This window comes from Cladophialophora yegresii (assembly GCF_000585515.1).
Source record: "Cladophialophora yegresii CBS 114405 chromosome Unknown aczIN-supercont1.7, whole genome shotgun sequence".
NCBI lineage: Eukaryota > Fungi > Ascomycota > Eurotiomycetes > Chaetothyriales > Herpotrichiellaceae > Cladophialophora > Cladophialophora yegresii.
This window is the reverse complement of record NW_006913051.1, coordinates 429,921-450,400: the sequence shown is the minus strand read 5'-3', so window position 1 is coordinate 450,400 and position 20,480 is coordinate 429,921. Positions and strand designations below refer to the sequence as shown.

General features: G+C 54.8%; 10 protein-coding genes across 10 annotated transcripts; 7 read left to right on the top strand and 3 right to left on the bottom strand.

The window, feature by feature from the left end:
• Positions 1-713: 713 nt before the first annotated feature.
• A1O7_09299 (uncharacterized protein) lies at positions 714-1,625 on the bottom strand (the record flags this gene model as incomplete). Its single annotated transcript, XM_007763287.1, has 1 exon — positions 714-1,625. The coding sequence occupies one exon, from the start codon at positions 1,623-1,625 to the stop codon at positions 714-716; it is 912 nt and encodes a 303-aa protein (XP_007761477.1).
• Positions 1,626-1,896: 271 nt separating this feature from the next.
• On the top strand, positions 1,897-3,738 carry A1O7_09298 (phosphatidylinositol glycan, class T; the record flags this gene model as incomplete). Its single annotated transcript, XM_007763286.1, has 1 exon — positions 1,897-3,738. The coding sequence occupies one exon, from the start codon at positions 1,897-1,899 to the stop codon at positions 3,736-3,738; it is 1,842 nt and encodes a 613-aa protein (XP_007761476.1).
• An 800-nt stretch (positions 3,739-4,538) lies between these two features.
• A1O7_09297 (uncharacterized protein) lies at positions 4,539-6,011 on the bottom strand (the record flags this gene model as incomplete). Its single annotated transcript, XM_007763285.1, has 1 exon — positions 4,539-6,011. The coding sequence occupies one exon, from the start codon at positions 6,009-6,011 to the stop codon at positions 4,539-4,541; it is 1,473 nt and encodes a 490-aa protein (XP_007761475.1).
• An 848-nt stretch (positions 6,012-6,859) lies between these two features.
• On the bottom strand, positions 6,860-8,623 carry A1O7_09296 (uncharacterized protein; the record flags this gene model as incomplete). Its single annotated transcript, XM_007763284.1, has 1 exon — positions 6,860-8,623. The coding sequence occupies one exon, from the start codon at positions 8,621-8,623 to the stop codon at positions 6,860-6,862; it is 1,764 nt and encodes a 587-aa protein (XP_007761474.1).
• A 756-nt stretch (positions 8,624-9,379) lies between these two features.
• A1O7_09295 (uncharacterized protein) lies at positions 9,380-10,288 on the top strand (the record flags this gene model as incomplete). The annotated part of the gene is made up of 1 exon (XM_007763283.1): positions 9,380-10,288. The coding sequence occupies one exon, from the start codon at positions 9,380-9,382 to the stop codon at positions 10,286-10,288; it is 909 nt and encodes a 302-aa protein (XP_007761473.1).
• Positions 10,289-10,605: 317 nt separating this feature from the next.
• Positions 10,606-12,237, top strand: A1O7_09294 (uncharacterized protein; the record flags this gene model as incomplete). The annotated part of the gene is made up of 1 exon (XM_007763282.1): positions 10,606-12,237. One exon carries the CDS (start codon positions 10,606-10,608, stop codon positions 12,235-12,237), a length of 1,632 nt encoding a protein of 543 aa, XP_007761472.1.
• A 2,150-nt stretch (positions 12,238-14,387) lies between these two features.
• On the top strand, positions 14,388-14,814 carry A1O7_09293 (uncharacterized protein; the record flags this gene model as incomplete). Its single annotated transcript, XM_007763281.1, has 2 exons — positions 14,388-14,619; positions 14,711-14,814. 2 exons carry the CDS (start codon positions 14,388-14,390, stop codon positions 14,812-14,814), a joined length of 336 nt encoding a protein of 111 aa, XP_007761471.1.
• Positions 14,815-15,322: 508 nt separating this feature from the next.
• On the top strand, positions 15,323-16,879 carry A1O7_09292 (uncharacterized protein; the record flags this gene model as incomplete). Its single annotated transcript, XM_007763280.1, has 3 exons — positions 15,323-15,779; positions 15,832-16,004; positions 16,055-16,879. The coding sequence occupies 3 exons, from the start codon at positions 15,323-15,325 to the stop codon at positions 16,877-16,879; spliced, it is 1,455 nt and encodes a 484-aa protein (XP_007761470.1).
• A 355-nt stretch (positions 16,880-17,234) lies between these two features.
• Positions 17,235-18,339, top strand: A1O7_09291 (uncharacterized protein; the record flags this gene model as incomplete). Its single annotated transcript, XM_007763279.1, has 3 exons — positions 17,235-17,579; positions 17,638-18,094; positions 18,158-18,339. The coding sequence occupies 3 exons, from the start codon at positions 17,235-17,237 to the stop codon at positions 18,337-18,339; spliced, it is 984 nt and encodes a 327-aa protein (XP_007761469.1).
• A 680-nt stretch (positions 18,340-19,019) lies between these two features.
• On the top strand, positions 19,020-20,414 carry A1O7_09290 (uncharacterized protein; the record flags this gene model as incomplete). Its single annotated transcript, XM_007763278.1, has 1 exon — positions 19,020-20,414. The coding sequence occupies one exon, from the start codon at positions 19,020-19,022 to the stop codon at positions 20,412-20,414; it is 1,395 nt and encodes a 464-aa protein (XP_007761468.1).
• Between the last annotated feature and the right edge of the window lie 66 nt (positions 20,415-20,480).

Sequence of the window (20,480 nt, the reverse complement as noted above, 5' to 3'; positions counted from 1 at the left end):
CTGCTGCTGCACATGCTCCCTGCATCCACATCCCGATACAACGTGAATCCGCACGTCCTTTCAGGCGTGAAAATGCCAGAGTCGTCACCGGGCACTCACACACCGCTTTGCATGAACCAGCTGATCTCGTGCTCCGACCCTTACCCTGAGCCAGATTCTCCGCCTGCACTGTATTGTCGTGGGCTGGACTCTTCATAGAACCCAATATCCTCACAGCTGGGGAGCTAGTGTCCTCCTTCAGCTGGCTCTCCTCGTCGCTTTGGTGCAGCGATCTTGGGACTCACTCTTTTTCTTCGCTTGTCGGTTGTTGAGTGTAGCTCGAGTTGGTACAGGCTGAGAATTTGATATAGCCCATCAAACCACGTAATCGAACAGCGTCTTGGTCCTTTCAAAGTGCGGTCCTGTGGGCCTCGGCCGTGTGCAGAGGCTGAGACTTCGCCATTCGCGCGGAGTACGCCTCATGTATCCCGGTTCGCCCCTCGTATGCCGCAACGTATTTGTCGCATCAAGTCCATCTCCATCAGTAGAGTCATCTGTGAAGATGGCTTCTTTTTCAGTGCCGGTCTCACATTTGAGGCATGCTCAACACCATCCGCGGGGGACGCCAAACAAGGAGAATTCCGTGGACGATAAAAAAACGGATAGAGCGTCGTCTCTGGCGCATGGTTGTCCTGGTTGGGACTGGGCGCGCCAGCGAGAGAAGATAGACGGATCTACCACCTTCCTCGTCCTCGTCCACGTCCATAACCTCCTCCACCACCACGTCCGTACCCTCCTCCTCCGCGACCATATCCACCTCCACCTCTTCCCCATCCGGCCCCATCGCCGTAACCGTCATCATAGCCTCTTGGCCCAGTTGGACTTCCCTGACCGGCGCCCATACCATCCTCGGCACGCGGGGGCGGCGGTCCCCGACCCTTCAGATCCTTCGATAACGTGTCGAACGTCCTCCTCATCTGCGCATACCCCAAATGCATCTTTCCGTAGAAATGGTCTGCTAACCTTCTATCGTTGTCGAGTCTCGAAAGATAGGCGCCGCACACGTCACAGACCTGTAGCTTCTGGTGTCCGGACGGACCGCTCGTGTCGGAGAGAGACTTCAAGTCGCGCTCAGCTTGTTCTTTGGCGAGCTTCGCGGTGCGGACTTTGTGGAATTCGGTGCATGCCAGGCTCACGGAGCCCATCTCTGCGAGACAGGACACTTCGAGGAGACCGGTGTTGATGGTTTTGGTCAGGTCGGAGATGAGCTTGAGCAGATTGTTCGTCTGACGAATCTCATCCGGTGTCTTTTCTAGTCTCCTTTGCGCTTGGTCGATCCGTCTGTTACATTCGTCAATGTATTTCTGCATGTCGCGCATATAGTCGTATTCGAATCCGTATTTTTGCTTTTCGGCCTGTGACAACCCGTCGTATTCCATCTTGAGATTCTCGGGGTGGGCTTTGGGGCAAGGTCCCAGATCTTGCTTCGTATTGGTGAAGAGGTCGTGAGGACAGGTGCCAACCAGGTATGAGCGGCAGACGGTAGGCGAGGTGAGGGTGAGGTTTGCGGCCTTGCTCGATGAGCCCATGCCCATGAACTGGTCGCCCATGAGCTGCTCGAGCAGCTTACGCTGTTCCGCGGCCATGACGGGGGGAGGGGTGTGTCCAAGTCCTACGAGGTGTGACGAATATCTTGGAGGGATATCGAGTAGCTGGAAAAGAAAGGTCCTCGTCTCTTCTCCGCAAATGGCGAGAAAGAAGTGGTGGAGGAGAAACCGCGCCGCAATCAACTGTGGCAGATTAGATTAGATCGGCGACATTTCAGCGTGTCCTCTTCCCCCATTTCCACCACATGCTTACGGAGTACAGTCATAACCAACACAAAAGCGATGATACTGCGGTTATAATAATGCCGGTATGTCCCGGTCTCTGCTCGCTCTCCTATCAATCGCGTTGCTCGCTCTGAGAGTCGCCGCCTCCGACTACTATGAGCAACTCACACTGACCCCTTTGCCCCTCGGGTCCCTCCTCGCCTCATTCGACTTCCGCAGCAATGAGAGTATCGCAGCCTACGAGGCTCAGAATTTCAGGTACTTCCCCCGCTCGTTAGGACAGGCCTTGCGGCATGCAGACACAAAAGAACTACATCTGAGGTTTACAACCGGACGGTGGGATCCAGAGACCTGGGGAGCCCGACCATGGGACGGCACAAGAGAAGGCGGTACGGGTGTTGAGCTCTGGGCTTGGATCGACGCAGACACCGAGGATGAAGCTTTTGCGAAGTGGACAACGTTGGCCCAATCTCTGTCGGGGTTATTTTGCGCCTCGTTAAACTTCATTGATTCGACGAGGACGACAAAACCGGTCTTGTCGTTTCACCCGTCAGGGACGCATTACAATGCAAGTCGAAATCTGCATCTCTTGCACGGCGTGCTGCCTGGTGAAGTTGTCTGCACGGAGAATTTGACGCCATTCTTGAAACTGTTGCCATGCAAGGGCAAGGCAGGGATCTCGAGCCTGCTGGACGGCCACAAAGTGTTTGACGCGTCCTGGCAGAGCATGGCCATCGACGTCCGGCCGAAGTGTTCAGCTAGCCCCAACAACTGTCAAATCGAAATCGCGCAAACTATCGACGTGGTTCTCGACATCGAACGATCCAAACGGCCACGAGACAATCCGATCCCCAGACCGATCCCACAAGAACAGCTCGTTTGCGATGAATCCAAGCCCTACCACTCGCACGACACCTGCTACCCGCGAGACATGGTGGATGAAGCATCTTGGTCCCTCAAAGACATCTTTGGGCGCACCATGGCAGGCACATGTCCACTTACCGACGATGACGAGGAAGACGCACAACCGATATGCCTCAACGTCCCGCACGATCGCATGGTCCTCGTCAGCCACAGCGGCTTCGAAGTCAAATCGGAACCCGGCTTCAACGAGCATCGATGCTACTCAATCATGCCTTTTGAAGAATTCGACCTCGAAGCGCCTCAACAACCTCGCCTCCCCAAAACTCACCATCTCGGCCACGAACTCCTCAGAGCAGAGCGAACCATGACCGGCCACGGCGCCGCACACGGCGGAATGCGCACCATCTTCACGAACCCATCGTCCTCCGAACCCGTCACGTTCGTCTACTTCGAGACCCTCCCCTGGTTCATGCGGCCCTACATGCACACCCTCACCGCGCAGATCGTCCCCATGGCGAACGATCCCCTTTCCGGTCCCTCTGCCCGTGCAGATGCCGCACAAGCCCAACAGCTCATAAAAGACATGTACTACTCCCCCGCCGTCGACCGCCACCGACCCACGCACCTCGAACTCCTCGTGACCGTTCCCCCCTTTACGACCATCTCCCTGACTTATGCCTTCGAGAAATCCATCCTGCGCTACACCGAGTACCCACCCGACGCGAACCGCGGGTTCAACATCCCCGCGGCAGTAATCCGCATTCTCACACACGCCCTGCACGACCCGATAGGTCACACGCCGCGAGACGTCTACCTCCGCACCACGAGCCTGCTGCTCCCACTCCCGACGCCCGACTTCTCCATGCCGTACAATGTCATCATCCTGACCAGCACGGTCATGGCCCTCGCGTTCGGGAGTATCTACAATCTGCTGGTGCGGAGGTTCGTCGCCGTCGAGGAGGTGCCCGAGGGGAAATTGGGCGTGGGCATCAAGAAACTCAAGCGCGCGCTGGTCAAGTTGAAGGATACTTGGAAGGGTAAGGAGGCGCGGAAGATCGAGTAAAGTGGAGGAGAAATCGGGTTAGCTCACAGGAGAAACCGAGTCACCTGGATAGACGGGAAAATCAAATCAGCTGGATTAGAGGAGAATAGCCTCGAGTAGAGTAGTTCCCTTGCGACTGCTAGTCGCTCGCGCCCGGTCGTATAGTCCCCCTTCAAGTAATCAGCATGTTCACGTCTGATGACGACCGAGAAAAGTCAGGCCCTGTACGGAGTATCCAGGACGAGATCATCAGTAGTGGGAGTGTTCTGCCGTGCTCGGGAAAGTCAGAACCATGTACCGTACAGGAGGAGCAATGGAGGAAGTGTCGTGCTATACGCGGTAAAGCCAGGACTGTATACGGAGCACCTACAGGACAAACAGTAGGGAAAGTGTGGGTGTACACGGTGACTTACTCGTACCCCCAAGGTGGCCCGAGTTGGCCGTTCATCCTTCTTAGCGTCAGGGACAGTTGCGAGACGGTCCTGCGTACGTGTGTTCGGCGCGCACGTTCAGCTCTACTGGGCTGCGGAGCGTGACTTCAGTCCTTCTTTCTTGCTGTCTCAGAAATCCGCACCGTGCATTCTGGATGGATGGGCATGCCGATTGTCGTGGTTCTAGAAGTATTCCGTCATTTTGGTTTGGTATGGTGCTGTTGAAGACTAGGTTACTCTGCCTGGAGAATGAGCAACAGGTCCGTCACTTATTACTTAGAAAAGGCAATCAACGACTAAACTTAAGTCTATGACAAGCGCCAATAGTATCTCAATCCAAGAAGCATACACGGCCGTAACAATTCAAGCTTGCTTGTCCGTCGAGTAGTCCTACTTCTCGCCCGGTTTCCCGTCTCCCAACACATGCGGACCCGGGCCCGTGTGGAGGCTTTCTCCAGCAGGCGCCGGCGCAGTAGCCGACGTGGCACTCGTCGGCTGGGCGCTGGTGGGTGTCTTGGCACTGGTTGGTGTTGGTCCAGCAGATGTGACACCCTGGGTCTGTGGCTCTTCCATCCTGGTAGTGATGGGTGTGATGTTGCGACTCTCAACCGGACTTGTCGGTAGACTTCCGCCGGAATTGGCAAAGCTGGCAATGACAGAGTGCCATTGCTGTGCATCAGAGTTGGTAAGGGCCTTGAATTGAAAGTCCGAGGTGATGGCCATCTTCTGCCCGAATTTGCTGCCCGATGAGTCTTTACCCTTGATGGTGAATTTCGGACCATCGACAGCTCCAATGATGCAGTCGGGAAGATACAGAGAGTGCTCAGGGGTGGGTTCCTTGTGGAAGTTCTCTTTATCCTTGTACTCGTGCAAGTAGCCTGCCGGTGTGACGGCGTAGTACCCGCTGCTGTATCTGCCGAGAGCGCCCATTCCGCGTGCTTTACGCTCGAGAGTGCCTTCTATGAGCGGCTTTGTGGACCGGTGGTTCTCATTCGGGAAAGACACGTCGTTCATCGTCCTCATGGGCGCGCTGGGATTGATCAAAACATGCTGATTCCGCTTCATGAATCCGCTCCATTCAAAGTCAAGAGGGATCTTGCTCGCAGTCGCAGCGATGTCACCAAACAAGGCTTTCTGTCGGTCGGCCTGGCCACTCATGAATTGATTGTACGAGTTCAACGCTGTCTGGATGGTCTGGAGCACATGGGCCTCGAAGTTGGAGAAGGAGTTCTGGACTTCAATCAGATCCTGTCTGTTGTTGTTCTCCTCCAGCAGTTGCTTATTGAGCCGGTAGAGGACTCCTCTCCTCAGCACATAAGGGTCATGGTGTGCGGACACTTTGCCTCCGGTCGAGTCGAAATGAGCTGCCTGCTGTCCCAGCAATTCGATATGTTTCTGCGAGTTCCCGCGCGTTGCGTCAACGGCCTTTGAGCCTTTACCTGCGCCATTCGTGATCTCCTTGTTCTTGCTCTTGATTTCGGCGTGCAGACGTTCGAGGATTGGCAGGACGGATCCAGTGAGGTTCTTCGAGGTCTCTGTGTGTAAACTGATCTGAGCCTGAGTGTTCGCTTTCAAGTTTTCAAACAAGCCAGCAACTCCACCCAGTGCAGGGTCGAAGTGATGAGCTTCGCGAAGAGGATGCGACAGTGTCTTCATAACGTTCTTTTCGTGCTCTTTCGCCCATCCTGCCTGTTCTTTGGCGACTGCTGAGATGTAATTCTCGAGATAGCCACACATGTGTTTCCACGCCTGCAGGCGCTCGATAAGCAAGCCCGCGGTGCTGGACGGATCACCTTCGTTCACCAGGTCGTCGTCAGAATCATTGGCAGTCTTGACTCTCGTAGGAAGGGCAGGGGTAGCCATAATCGAATAGTAGTCAGGGGGTGAGCTGTTGTCCTACAACGCTGCCATATTGTTAGCCCGAGTATAGGTGCGCTGTAAAATGGAACTGACAGTGCAAGGTGGCTCCTTGAAAGATCGGCCTTTCACAGAGTCACAGGTATGTCAACCGACCTGGGTCGTCCCTGCAGGTAGTGGCCTTCTGGCGCCAATGTCAAAACAACATTCAAGTAGAAGCCAGTCTCCTCGGTGAAAGGGAAAGAGCCTAGAGCATAACAGATTACTTGTAGATCCCGAAAGGTTTTAGACTATAGCGTGAACGACAAGTGTTGTGTTCTGGTTGACTTGATCGTCGACGTCGCGATGTCTCGTCGACCAATTTCCCCACGCGAGGCGACGTCATGATCGGCACCGCGACACGAGTAGAACGCACGTGGACTACGAGCACCAACGAGTCCGAAGATATGGGACGTACCCAATAGCGATTGCCCTTCTTTGTTCGTACATGGCCGACCACGCCGGTAACACTTTTTGACACTTTGACAAGCGTGACGAGTGAGAGCCCTCAGCAGCCGGGGGTGGTGCCCTTCACTTCTTCCTACAGTCGGAACGATCGAGCGCAGCAACACACAGCATTTCTCTGCACGCGCTGGACCTCGTGAGCACGGCTGGTGTTAAGATTCAAGTCGTTTACAAAGCGTCTCCTGCACTGATGGAGGATCATGAGTATCCGCCCGACCAAGCACAAATCCCGTGCTGAAGCATGTGTCCAGCTACAGTCAATGGAGGAAGCAAAAGCGCAGCAACGCCTACCAGCCGTAATATACATTAAGTCGTATGGTCTTTCCCATCGTGGTTTCCAGCATCGAGCATTACTCAAGAATGCTCGTAGCACGGCGATCCCTCTTAAGGGGTGAGAACTCAGCCAATGTCTTCCCTTTCCCCACTGGCTTTGCTTTGAGGTTGATGCGACCTAGCCCAGCACCTCCGCCCAGGCTCCTAATCTTTGGTGCGGGTGCAAAGTCAGGTTCATCAAAAATATTCGTTCTTTGGGTCAAAGGTCTCGGCTTCTTCGAGAGCTCGGTTGAATCCCTGGTTGTAGCGCGGCTGTCCCCATTATTCTCCTTGTCGGTATTCTCCTCAGGCTCCACGCCGCCTTCATCGCTTTCCATGCCAGGGTCCTCTTCTACCAATCTTGCGAGCCGGGGTTTCTGCGTTGTATCGTTGGCTTTGGCATTCTTCGTCTCGTTGAGTGCCTTGGGAGGTCGGGTTTTGCTGGAAGGCACAGTTGGTTTCCGTGCGGTGGCTGCCCTGTCCAGCTTTTCTTTTGTGCCCTTGCTCTTGGAGGCCTGATTCTTTTCTCCACCAGCTCCGTCAACTTGCTGGCTACTCAGCTTGTGGGCCATCTCCTGCGGCTCATCTTCATCGTCTGGAGACTCAGGTAGGATGCTCAGGGTCCGGTTTAGGAAGGGTGTAATCGAGAAGTTTGACTTGTCACCCACATTGACTGATATCCGAGGCTTCTTCGCAGCGGGCCCACCGTTTCCCGGCGTGCCGATGGTCATGTCGGGATCGAACCTCGCCACGTTTCTCTTTCTAGCATTTGATGCTGCAGCTTGACCAGTCATGCGGGCTTTCGTCAGTTCCGCCGACTGAGCCATCTTGGCTGCTTGTAACTTTTCGATCTCCTCCTGTGCCTCGTGGAGTTGTTCCTTCGTCGTTCGTAGCTTGTTGCGGAATGCATCCAGTTTTGCTTCCAGCACCTCCTTCTCGCTTTCCCATTCGGCTATCTTCTTCCTGCTCTCGCGTTCTGTCTTCTGCGCATCACGCTGTGCCTTGACAAGGTCTTTTCTAAGGCTCTCGGTTGCTGTGGACGCTGAGTCGTCGCGAACAGCATGCTTCACTGCATCACGCTGGGCCTCCGCCAATTCCTTCCTCAAGCTTTCCATCTCCGCTATGGTCCCTTCTTGAGCAGCCGAGTACTTCGATACCTCACGCTGTGCCTTCGCAAGTTCCTTCCTCAAGCCTTCGACCTCCGCTATTAATGCCGAATCTTCACGAGAGCTTGATTCCTCTCTCGCCTTGATTCTCTGCACAGCACGCTTTTCGGTCTCGAGCTCAACCTGGAGAGAACTGACTTCGCGCTGTAATGCCAGTTTCTCCGATAGTAGTTTCTGGTTGATAAACGATTGCGATTTCAGGTGCTCCAGTTCTGGTTTGATGGTGTTCAGCTCTCTTGCCAGTGCCAGTTTTTCGGTCAGCAACCTTGTTGCGTCGGTACTTGCGGCATTCAGAGCAACCACTTCTGTTCTCAGATGTTCCAGATCTCGGGTGCGGGCTTTGAGGTCCATTTGCGTCTGTTGCAGGCCTGCCTCGGCTTCGGCAAGCTGCGCCCGCAACTCCTCATTGATATCTTCCATGTGCTGATGCTCGTCTTCCTCCTCCTCAACGTGTAGCTGAAGATCGTCATTCTCATGTTGAAGTAGAAGCAACTGGACGCGGAGTGCTCGCGCTCGTTCCTCTTCGTAGATGCGGTCGGCTTCCCGCAAAACACGCTCGTAGGCTAGTTCAAGCTGGGTGGTTTTGATAGATTGCGCTATCTCACTGGGGCTCAGGTAGGATGATTCTGCTTCCATGCTTGTCAAGTATTTGCAGACAGATATGGACGCACTCGGAAGAGGCCGATGGGAGTGGAAGCACCCATGCCTCACATTGTCAGTGTTTATTGATTGTCCCAAAACGGACTAGTGTATCATCGCGCCCCGTTTCGCCCACCAAGAAATGCAACTGCGCAGCTTTGGGAACATCTGTGCCTGCGCTCCCGATTCGTGCCACTGCAGCTGCTTACAACCCGCCGCTCTTCTCTTCCAGGCGTTCCATATCTCTACTTGGCGAGGGTCGCTGCGAATGCAGGACGCTTGGGGCCTCCATCGCCAGTTGTCCAGTGCGGACATTGCATTGAAACGTGCCAATCGCTTCACGCGCCCGTCTTCTCCTCATCGCTTTCGACCCTGTCCTACTCCCGGATGAGGTAAAACAGCGTGTCTAACTCCGAGCTGACATGCGTGGATACGTGAAGTGCCTGAGTGATCCGCGCCAAGTCACCCTTGTACTCAGGCTTCAACCTTTGGGTGACCGTTGACTTGACGACTTGGAGTGGATCTATCTCTGGCCAGGACAGGACACGTCCTTTCTAATCACCGCTCGGGTAAGTATCTGCTGTCGTGATCCACGCTGTCGGACTTGGTTTGCCGTGGACCACATCACTATGCCCGTTGATCACAGCTTGGCCTATTTCAGGCACAATGAATCCTATTTATGTTGACGGCTTCCCCGCCTCATGACCTTAGAGTCTTCCATTGAATCTGCTTGCTAGTCTGGCCCCGCCCATCATGTCCGAAGTGACCTTGCCACCTGCCTCAGTGCTTACAGAGCGACTCCAAGACTCGAAAGTGGTGTTGGTCACAGGCGCCGCTTCAGGGATTGGGTTTGCAGCCGCCCAGCTCTTCGCACAGCACGGGGCCAAAGTCATTCTGGTCGACTTGGCCTCAGGCCGACTAAAAGCAGCCGCGGAGGATATTGGCCATGGCTGCGACTTTCGAGCGTGCGACGTCGCCAATTGGGAGCAGCAGGTTGCCTTGTTCGACTGGGTGAAGCAAACTTATGGACCTCCAGAAATAGTTTGTCTCAATGCCGGCATCGACCCAGAGCTTGCCACATCGCAAACGCCCTCAGCGAAAGAGAAAGTGGTATCCAATTATCTTGCATCTGAATTGGAACCACGAGAAGATGCGAGCGAAGGCGGCTCACAGTTGAAGCAACCACCAACAGTCGTCTTTGACGTCAACTTTTATGGAGTCCTGTATGGAATCAAATTGGCCGTGCACCACTTCCCAGAGGGAAAAGGAGGGAGAATCGTGATAACCGGCTCAGCGGCGTCCCAGATGGGCGTTGTGAATCAGGACGTTTATGTAGCATCTAAACATGCTCTTATCGGACTGATGCGGAGCTCGGCTCAACGGCAAGAGCTTAAAGACAAGAACATCACAGTCTCGATGGTTGCGCCATGGCTCACGCACACCGGCCTGACTGCCAACTTGCCGCCTGAGATCCTCCATGCCTTCTCAACTGAGTCTAGCCAGCCAGTGGACGTTGCCATGGGAATCGCATACCTCGCAACTGCAGAGAAAGCTGAAGACGTCCACGGCAGATGTCTGTGGATCAGAGGCAAGAGATGCATTGAAGTTGAAGGCGCCTATGAGAAATGGCTAGGAAATTTGATTGCGAGTACGAGTACATAGCTTTGAAGTCAATTAGTCCCCTCTCTTGCTGAGCCTCGTTAGCCACGTACGAAGGTTGGCCGGCCACCTGTCTAAGTTTACCAGTACATAAAGTTCAACACTCAAAGATACGAGCATCCGACATCGGTCTAGGCGTCCTTGGCACCATCGAATGTCGGAGCCGAGAGTCGATATCGATGCCGTCTCCAAGCACGCTTAAACCTTCCCTTAAGCACGCATATATGAGGTCGCCGAGTCCGTCTAAATCCACGATGTTCGACAAGCAGCAGTTGCGGGCTCCTGCATCGGGCAACCCAGCTGGATAGCAAGTTGCCGCCATGGCTGATGCACAGCAGCCGTCTGTCGCCGTTATTGGTCTTGGGGCCCAGGGTGTCAACGCCGTCAAGAATCTGCTCGAGCAAGGCTTCAGGGTCACCGGATTCGACCGGAACGATTATATCGGAGGTATCTGGCGCTATTCTGCGGAACATCACGTCTCTGCACTTCCGAGTACCATAGTCAATATCTCAAGGGAACGGGCATGCTTCACAGACTTTGCATTCCCTCCGGGAACGGACTCTTACCCCAGCTCGGCACAAGTGGACAAGTACCTAAATGATTACGTCGACGCGTTCGGACTTAGACCTCATCTGCGCCTGTCGACAAGGGTGCATTCCATCAAACGGGATGACGCGCAGAACTGCTGGCACGTCACTGTCTCGGGACCCAGCTCAGCGGAGCCAGAACGGCTCAAGTTCGATAAAGTCGTGATGGCCACTGGGCCGCACAACAAAGCAATCATGCCCGATCTGCCAGGGCTAGAACTTTTCAAAGGCGAGGTCCTACACTCAATAGCATTCAAGGATCCGAAACACTTCCAAGGCAAACGCGTGATGATCATAGGAGCGAGCAACTCGGCTGCAGATACAGCCACATCGCTCATTGGAATTGCCAGTGAAATCTATCTTTCCCATCGGCACGGAGCTGTTGTCATGCCCAGACATCTCAAGAACGGAAAGTCGCTAGACCACGGCCTCAGTTACCGCCAATTCCAGGTCAAGGACGCGATAGATTCGGTGGCCCCATGGCTTTCCATACGTTTCCTCGACGGCTTTGTCAACAAGGTACAGCGCGAAGAGTTCGGCACCTTTGATCCCCAGTGGCGTTTACAGCCGGCCCCTTCCCTTCTTCATCAGAACCCTACCATATCAGACACTCTCATTCCAGCATTACGCCACGGCGCGATCATTTCAACACATGCGCCAAGACGTATCACAGGCGACTGGACGGTGGAGCTGCAGGACGGCAGCATACTCACCGTGGACAGCATAATCTTCTGCACCGGCTACTCGCTCGACTACTCTATCCTCGGGAGATACGACCCGACTTTGAACCCAAACGTTCCTGGTGGGCACGTTAACGACACGCCGCGGCTGTATCAGAACATCTTCTCCCTGGACTACCCAGAGAGCCTTGCCTTCGTCGGACTCGCAATCATCATCTTCCCGGCATTTCTACTTTCGGATCTCGCCTCTATGGCGATAGCGACTCTCTGGTCCAACCGGCCGGAGACGCCTTCGCTTCCGTCACATCAGGAAATGGAGCAATGGTACGCTGAGCATTTGAGGTGGGTTAGCAGCATCCGCGCGCTCAGCCCACAGGGCAAATTTGTCAGACTGAGTGTTCGAAGTCGGCAGTGGCTTCCATGGGTCACGGACAGGGGAGGCTGCAATATCGACAGTCACCTTGGCTATTTTACTGCGGATTCCTGGAACCTTTGGTGGAGTGATCGGCAGTTCTACAACTTGCTCGCCCATGGGATATACTCGCCGCACTTCTATCGACTGTTTGAGAGCAGTCGCCCAGGCGGTCGAACGAAGTGGGATGGGGCAAGAGAGGCAATTGTGCTGGTCAATGAGGAAGTAAGAGCCCGGGTGGAGAAGCGGAGGAAAGAAGGAGCGAGAAAGTAGCTGGTGCCGTCGCTTTGTAAGTGAGAAATTTCCAGCTTGTCAAGACGGGATTTCCATCCAGACAACACCTGTATCTTCCCGAATATCCTGTGCGCGTCCTTGGACAAAGTCGTAGTAGCTTGAGCCAGATGCTCAATTAGGTGCGAGTCCTGGATGAGTTGGGTGAGCCCTTTATCAAATGCACATTACAGTACCTAAGTCCCAGGCATGGCCTCTTCACCCACCCTTCATCCGTGCTCGGTGCTGAGTAAAGGCATTTGTCCTTCCTAATCGCGTGATGGGCTTGGGCATTCAGCGACTACTGAGATTGCAGGGTGCAGTACGGAGTATGATTCCCTTTCTCCTGACACCCTTTCCGAGTTCGACAGCCGAGCACGTACATGAGCCTCCCACCGCTCTATCTCTCCCTTAGCTGGACTTTCCATGCAGGCATATTAGCTCATCGCAGCTCACCACCTTTTCTCTGGCTGGACTCACAACATCTGTCTCACCATTCTTATATCCCAGGACGAGGTCAAGTCATGGCCGTCGCCCTGGCAATATGTCCATTTAATCACCTTGTTTGGACTTTGCCAAGTGGTTAGGATGAAAACAAGGCAATGCGTCCTCAAAGACATTCTACAGTGAGGTTTGTGCCACAGCTTAGTGAAACATCTACACAGGTCGAGAAACAATTTGAGATCGCGAACAAGAAGGCGCACACTGCGAGGTGGTCTCGTAAGTAGCCGCCCTGCGACAAGCTCTGGTGGTTGCCTTCTATGCTCTGGTCCACGACTTCTGTCCGTCGATAGAGCTCATTTTCTGGGAATATCAGACGCGAGACGGAGGGAGCGGAAGAACAAGAAGCCTGAGGAAGCTTTGCGGGCTCAGAGTCAAGGCACGTCACTGTCATCCCTTGACAACCATGCTAGATCAATGACCAGGTGCTACACAGGGGCTACAGCGAGTACACCACAGGGTGCCGATTCTATCGAGCAATACGAATACAGCCAACTCGGTCATGCATCCGTCTACCGGCTAGATGAGGCCCTAAGACCGAGCCGGCCGTCCACAAGGTCCCGGCACCGGTTGAATCTGCTACAGATCCTCCGAGATGGCAACTTGGATCCATTCAATACCTAGGGTCTACCTATCACGCCACAAATCAATAAAGCCCTTACCTTAATCAGAGATGCTTACCTCCCGGAAGTCTACGTCACCTATAAGAAATTCAAAGAGTCTGCTCCTGGAGCCTCTCGCCTTACCACGATCGGAGAAGGGTTTCACGTGTTTGGGCGTTGCGCAGTCACAAAAGTATGGAATACAATGAAAGACGAGCTGTCGGAGGAAGAACGTGCTCTCTCATGGTGCTCCAGCTATATGCCAGTTCTGGCGAGGTTTTCTGCACCGGACAGGGCCCGCGAGCTGGACATGCTGGCCATCCAGATACGAACCAAGAGCATGGAGATCCTGAAGCGGCACATCGAAAACATGTCACTCGACGCCCCAATGGATATCTCGTTAGCTCCCAAATCGTATCCCTGTTTCGAGCGGCGTGCAAAGAAGGCGACAGCACAGGAGCTAAAAATACATGCAGGCATCATCCAGCGTCTGGCTGACACCATCGAGGTCCCGACGTGCACATCCGAACGCTATTTATGACCTGCATGAACAACGACGTGGAACTAGTGATAGCACAACTGCGCAACACATTCTTTGGGTACGAGGATTGGGTTCATGGACAGATTCGCCGGTTCTGGGCGGATACTCCCCAAAAGGATACGCCCTCCTTACCTCCAGAATACCAAGCTCTTCACGAAAGCATTAGACTATTGGCCGCGCGTCAGGTGAAGACGACTTCGTGAATATCTCGTCTATCATTCTACGAAGGTCAATCTGAATGATCTCGCAGACCTGGACCGTACAGATGCCTTCTACACCATCGTCACATCATATTCCCAATACGACTCTGGCGTCTTGATCAACCTATACATCAACTTGATCGCTGGCAGAGCCTACAAGATGGAGAGAGATCGTAGCGGCTCGTAGAAGCTTCGCTGGCTTTGACAACTCGGCATGTTTTGCGGCGTGGGATTTTCGAGGCGACAATCTATGGGTGCGACCACCGGAGCAGCCACCACATCCCCACCATCAATCATCTCGAAGGGACGATGAGAAAGGTCATGGACACGGTCTCAGTGGACGTGCTCAACCAGTGTCGTGAAGCCTTGCTTTGGATGTGCTTCTACGGTGCCAGATTCGAATGGCGTATCAACCTGCAGACCAAATGCCTCAGTCCTCCGAGGATGTGGTTCTCAAAAGCGTTTGCACAGCAGGCTGAAATACTCGGCCTGACCGAGTGGCCTCAAGCCCAGAAAATACTCCGGCGGTTCGTCTTTCATGGTAAGTTGTCGCCAGGCTCGTCCGTGTTCCACTTTGTTGCCGTCAGAGTGGGGGCCATTCCATACCGCTGTAAGTCCTGACAATACTATAGAGTTTCTGGAGCCTTACCTGCCCCTATGGTTCGACGAGGCTTTGGGTGCTCACATCCCACGGTACAAGAGCCACCAAAGGACCTTGCCAATCGAGTCGGTCTGATATGAGCAAACACCGATTCCTGGATTCCCGATGCTGCGAGAGCCATATTGAAATGTCCATGAGGGTTCCTTAAGGAAACAAACAAGGTTGATTACCTGTACATAGAAGATAAGCGATCGGCTGCTTGCATCCCGTTGGCAACTGGGGACAGCAACGAGTATTGACTAATGAGCGGCCACTATTCTTATTTGCAGCTTCCTTTTTGAGATGGCTCAAGCACGCCATCTACCATGTGTTTTACACCACCATCAACCTACAATTCGACTGGCCCTGCAACCGATACAACGTCAATCCATCTCGCGGCCCATAAGAGATGATCGTTGTTGGTCGTCAGGCTATGATGTCGCAATGCAGGAAATGGATATCACAGGATGCTTTTATATTCCATGATGATCACCTCAAAGCATCTCCCTTGCTTTTGCAAGACCTACCGCTGCCACGACCACTTCCCAGTCAAAGACCACTCTATTTACCTGCATTGCTGGGTGGGAGGAAGCCGTAGACCAACATGGCCTCAGTTAAGAAGCCGTCAAACAGCGACTCCGACAGTGGCACCAGAGCAGCCGAACCGAAAATTGCCAACGAACATGTTCCTGAAGGCATCAACGAGCGAGCTCTTGTGCGGAAGCTCGACCTCACCCTCCTTCCCGCCTTGACGCTGTTGTATCTCCTATCATTTCTCGACCGATCCAATGTCGGCAATGCGCGCATCGAGGGCTTGACAACCGACATACACATGTCTGGCGATGAGTATCTCACTGGCCTGACATTGTACTTCATTGGATATGTTCTCTTTGAAGTGCCCTGCAATCTCGTGTTGAAGGTCTGGACCCCAAAGCTTTGGCTACCGACCCTCACTTTCGCTTGGGGCGTTGTGGCGACATTGATGGGCGTGACTCAATCTAAAGCCGGGTTTTATGTTGTTCGATTCTTCCTCGGTGTCACTGAATCGGGGCTCTTTCCGGGTATGTTGCGGGCACCCACATGGCTGTGATCTGACACTGACATAGCCACTAGGCATTGTGTTCTACCTGTCGATGTGGTATAAGCGCAACGAACGGCAGTTTCGAGTCGCGTTGTTCTTCAGCGCTGCATCGCTTGCGGGAGCATTCGGAGGTATTCTGGCCTTTGGCATTGCGAAGATGAGAGGCGTTGGCGGTTACAACGGCTGGCGATGGATCTTCATTCTAGTAAGCACCGCGATCCTGAGGACGACAAATCATGCTGACGCGCCCTGAAGGAGGGACTCCTCACCATCGTCGTGTCCGCGGCCTCCTACTTTTTCATACACAACTACCCCGACACAGCGAAGTTCCTTAGCGACGATGAACGGGAATACATCCAGAACCGCCTCAAGCTCGATAGCGATGCCACGCAGCACGAGAAGCTCGACTGGGCCAATGTCAAGAAAGCCTTCACCGACGTCAAATGCTGGCTCTACGCCTTGGGCTTCCACAGCCTTTCGCTCCCACTGTACACGCTCTCGCTCTTTCTGCCATCGATCATCAAATCCCTAGGCTATACATCGGCGACTGCGCAACTGATGTCGATTCCCCCCTACGCCATCGCGTTCTGCCTGACGGTCACATTGGCGATCCTCTCAGAGAAATACCGCATCCGTGCGCCTTTAATCTTCGCGTCCTCCTCGCTCGCCATCCTCGGATACATCCTCCTGCTCAGCGATCCCCGACCTGGCGTGTCATACGTGGGCATCATCTTCGCTGCCAGCGGGATCTACCCGTCTGTGGCGCTGGTGCTGAGCTGGCCCGCCAACAACGTCAGCGGACAGACCAAACGCGCCGTCGCCAACGCCATGCAGATTAGTATTGGGAACCTGGGGGCCGTGTTAGGCACGCAGCTCTACCGCACGGAGACGGCACCGCGATATTTTCTCGGACATTCGTTCGCGTTGGCCTACATGGTGGCGAACCTGGCAGTGGTGACCACTTTGTATCTCGTGCTGAAAAGGGAGAATGCGAGGCGCGATGCTAAGGAGTCAGGGGATGTTGATCCTGAGGGACGGTGGCTTGGAGACGAGGACCCGAGATGGAGGTTCCATTTGTGAGCGTACGGTGCTCGATGTCATGCTGGGTAGAAATTCCTGACTCCGAAGCGAATCGCACTGTGTTTCTGTCCCTTGTTGACGATATACAACAATGCCATGGACTTGATGAAGGCTTATAGCTCAGCCACGCATAGACTGTGACGCGGCGAGAGTACCACTAATTTGTACTGCTTTGTACTCCGTATTCTACTCTTAAAACTGGACATATCTCACCTCGTGGATCGTCCCCGAATATTGCAACGTCTGATTGGCTGACTGTAAAGTGCAACTTTCCCGAGTTCGATCCAAGACTGAACACCTATTGCGAAGCTCACCACTGAATTCCCACCACGATCAGCGTGCACTACAAGTCAAGATGCGGTTTCTGAGGCTCCTCGCCCTCACGGCACTCTCATTGACCGCTGCGGTCTCCGCCAGAAAGGCAGCAACCACTAGTAAATTCGACACCTACAAGTCCAACTCGGCGCCCTTTGAACTCGACGAGACGAGCTACAATGACCTGACGGCCTCGCCGCGCGACTATTCCCTCGCCGTGCTCCTGACCGCCCGGGACGCCAAATACGCATGTGGGATCTGTCGAGAGTTCGATCAAGAATGGAACATCCTAGGACGCAGCTGGCAGAAAGGCGACCGCAGCGGGCAGAGCAGGATCTTATTCGCGACCTTGGATTTCGACCAAGGGAGGAACGTGTTTATGAAGGTGAGCGATTGAGAGAACCATGGCTTCATCGCCGTTCTGCTAACTGGTGGCATTCCAGCTCCAACTCCAAACCGCACCCGTGCTACTCCTGTACCCTCCCACCACGGGCGCGCACGCGAAACCCGACGGCCAACCTCCCCGGCTGGATTTTCTGGGTCCCCAGTCCGCCGAAGCTGTCCACGGCTGGCTGTTGCGACACCTTCCACCGGGCCAGAATTACCCCTCGATTGTGAGGCCCATCAACTATGCGAGAATCGGCGTCACCGTTACCGTGCTACTCGGCGTCTTCACCTTCCTCACGGTAGCATACCCGTACATCATGCCGGTCGTGCAGAACCGCAACCTGTGGGCGGGCCTCAGCCTGATCATGATCTTGTTGTTCACGAGCGGGCACATGTTCAACCACATCCGCAAGGTGCCGTACGTGGCGGGCAATGGACGGGGCGGGATTAGTTATTTCGCCGGCGGGTTCCAGAACCAGTATGGCATGGAGACCCAGATTGTTGCGGGCATGTGTGAGTACAGACAGGACAGCGTCGATATTCAGGTATGGTCTTGCTAATGATTCTTTGCACTAGATGCCCTGCTGGCCTTTGCGGCAATCAATCTCGCGCTCCGCGTCCCGCGGATCAGGGACCCAAAGACTCAACAGGCCGCGGTCATCATCTGGGCGGCCGTCCTGTTCGGCATGTACAGCTTCTTGATGAGCATTTTCAGGATCAAGAACGGAGGGTATCCTTTCTGGTTGCCCCCATTCTGACGACCACGTTGCATAACTGGGGATCTAGAGGTGGCCGCACTGTGCCAACGAAGCAGCGCCAGCGCGCCAGAAAAGCGATATAGAGATGCATAAGTACGAAGTAGTGGGCTAGGCATTAAATTCCAAGCCTACACTACAATCAATTTCTTCCCCATGTTGGATTTCTCGTTTCTTTGACAGACGTTTACGGGGTCACCCTAGTAGATGGCTGGGCTATCTCGCTTCCGAAGACGAGCTACAGTACGAGAGAAGAGAGCCGAGAGCAACCGCGCAAGAGTCTCATGCTAGTACTTTCGACACAGGTTGACCAGAAGCGGAAACACCCTGGCACCATTAAAGCGACACTGCAGGAGACGTGAACTGGCACGCGCTCGCCGGGGTGCAGCTCACTGTAATTAGGATGCAACACATGCTCATGCGGCAATGGAGCAGAAAGTAAGGGGGCAGGCTGGGGGGCCAGGTCACGGTGTTGTCATTTGTTTGTCCGTGGTGCCGTGGTGCTAAGCTCCTCCGCATTTCGACACAGTTGGAGACAATTCACAATCGACCTTGAAGTGACATGAGCTTGCGCCTACGAGTACGAGTCCCAGTACGACTAACGACCACATTCGTTTGCTTTGCCGCGTAAACTTAAGTTCCAGTAGATATATGCTTAGACTGTTTCCTCGAGTGTCTTTGTCATGGAGGACTTTTCCCAATCCCGCGGCGACGACGACCTTTTCGACGACGAAATCATCCCCATCGAGAACGCACCGTCGCCGTCCCCAGAAAACATGGCGACCCAGCTCGAGCAAGTCTCACTTGAGCCTGCCGCGCCTGCCTCAGTACCACCGCCCATAGAAGCCATTACTGCAGCTATTCCTGCTCCGCAGGCCGCCACAACCTCGAATGACGCTCCGACGTCAAGCTTCAGACAGAAACCTAGGGGAAGAGGCAGCCAACAGGGCGCACGAGGCGGTGGTGGCCGACCCAGAAAGGCCGCCACGAGTGCTGGGCTGGAAGAGTCGAAGTGGGCGACGCCCTCAACAGCAGACTCTACTAGATCGACCACGCGAGCAACGAGTACGGTGCCAGCAGTGAAATCACACCCTCAACCCCAACCTCAACCTCAACCGCAAGCTCTTGAGCCCGCACAACCACAACCAGAGACGACAACCACCGAACCTGCAGGGCCTCAACAACCCGCACCCGCACCCGCACCCACATCTGCATCCGCAGCAGACGACCGCGCAACCGCGAGTGCATCACCCTCTGCTGTTCCCGCGAAACCCCCGGCCGTCCGCGGCGACCGCACCCTAACAGGCGGTCTCGCCCGCGTGAAACTCACCGACGAACAACTCACCGCCAAACTCGCCGCCGCAAAGGAACGCTCGCAAAACGTGGCGGCCGCGCATGCCCGCGCGCAAGCCGACGCCGCGAGTTTCCAGGAACGGGAACGCATCGCGACGGAGAAGAGGGCCGTCGCGAACAAAGAGCGGCGCGTGATGGAGGGGGAGCGGGAGAAGAATCGGCTCCGGAAGTTGGGGAATAGGGAAGGCCGCGAATGGGATCGGGATAAGGAGGACGTTAACCCCAGTGCCGCCGGAGGACGTAGAGGCGGTGGTGGTGGGGGTGGGTATGCCGAGTATGGCGGGAGGGGGTTCACGGGGGCAGCACCGTCGACAGACGACGATCTCAGGCAGTATGAGTGGCATGATGGGGCAAGAGGGCGGGGAACAGGAAGAGGGAGAGGCGGAAGGGGAGGCGGCGGCAGAGACCGAGGACGAGGACGCGGAGGGGCAGCAAGAGGAGGTTCGGGCCCGCAGCAGCAGCAGCAGCAGCAGCCTGACACCTCTGCCGAAGTTGAATTTCCTGCTCTCCCCGGTTCTGGCGCGGGTTCGAGCTCGGCGGCAAAAGCACCACAACCGCACCCGAACACAAAAGCCCCTGCATCTGCAAAGGACACTACTCAGAAACCCAGCCCGCGGAGGTGGGATTCCGGTGGCGCTGGCGCCGGCGGAGGAACATGGGCCGATCAGGTCGAGTCCAGCGAGCTGGACGCCGAGAATGCGGACAACCCCAAGACCTTCTGGTAGTGACGGCAACACCTCTGTCGCTCTCGGCGGCACACACACAAAAGGGAACCACTTCTACAGTACCGA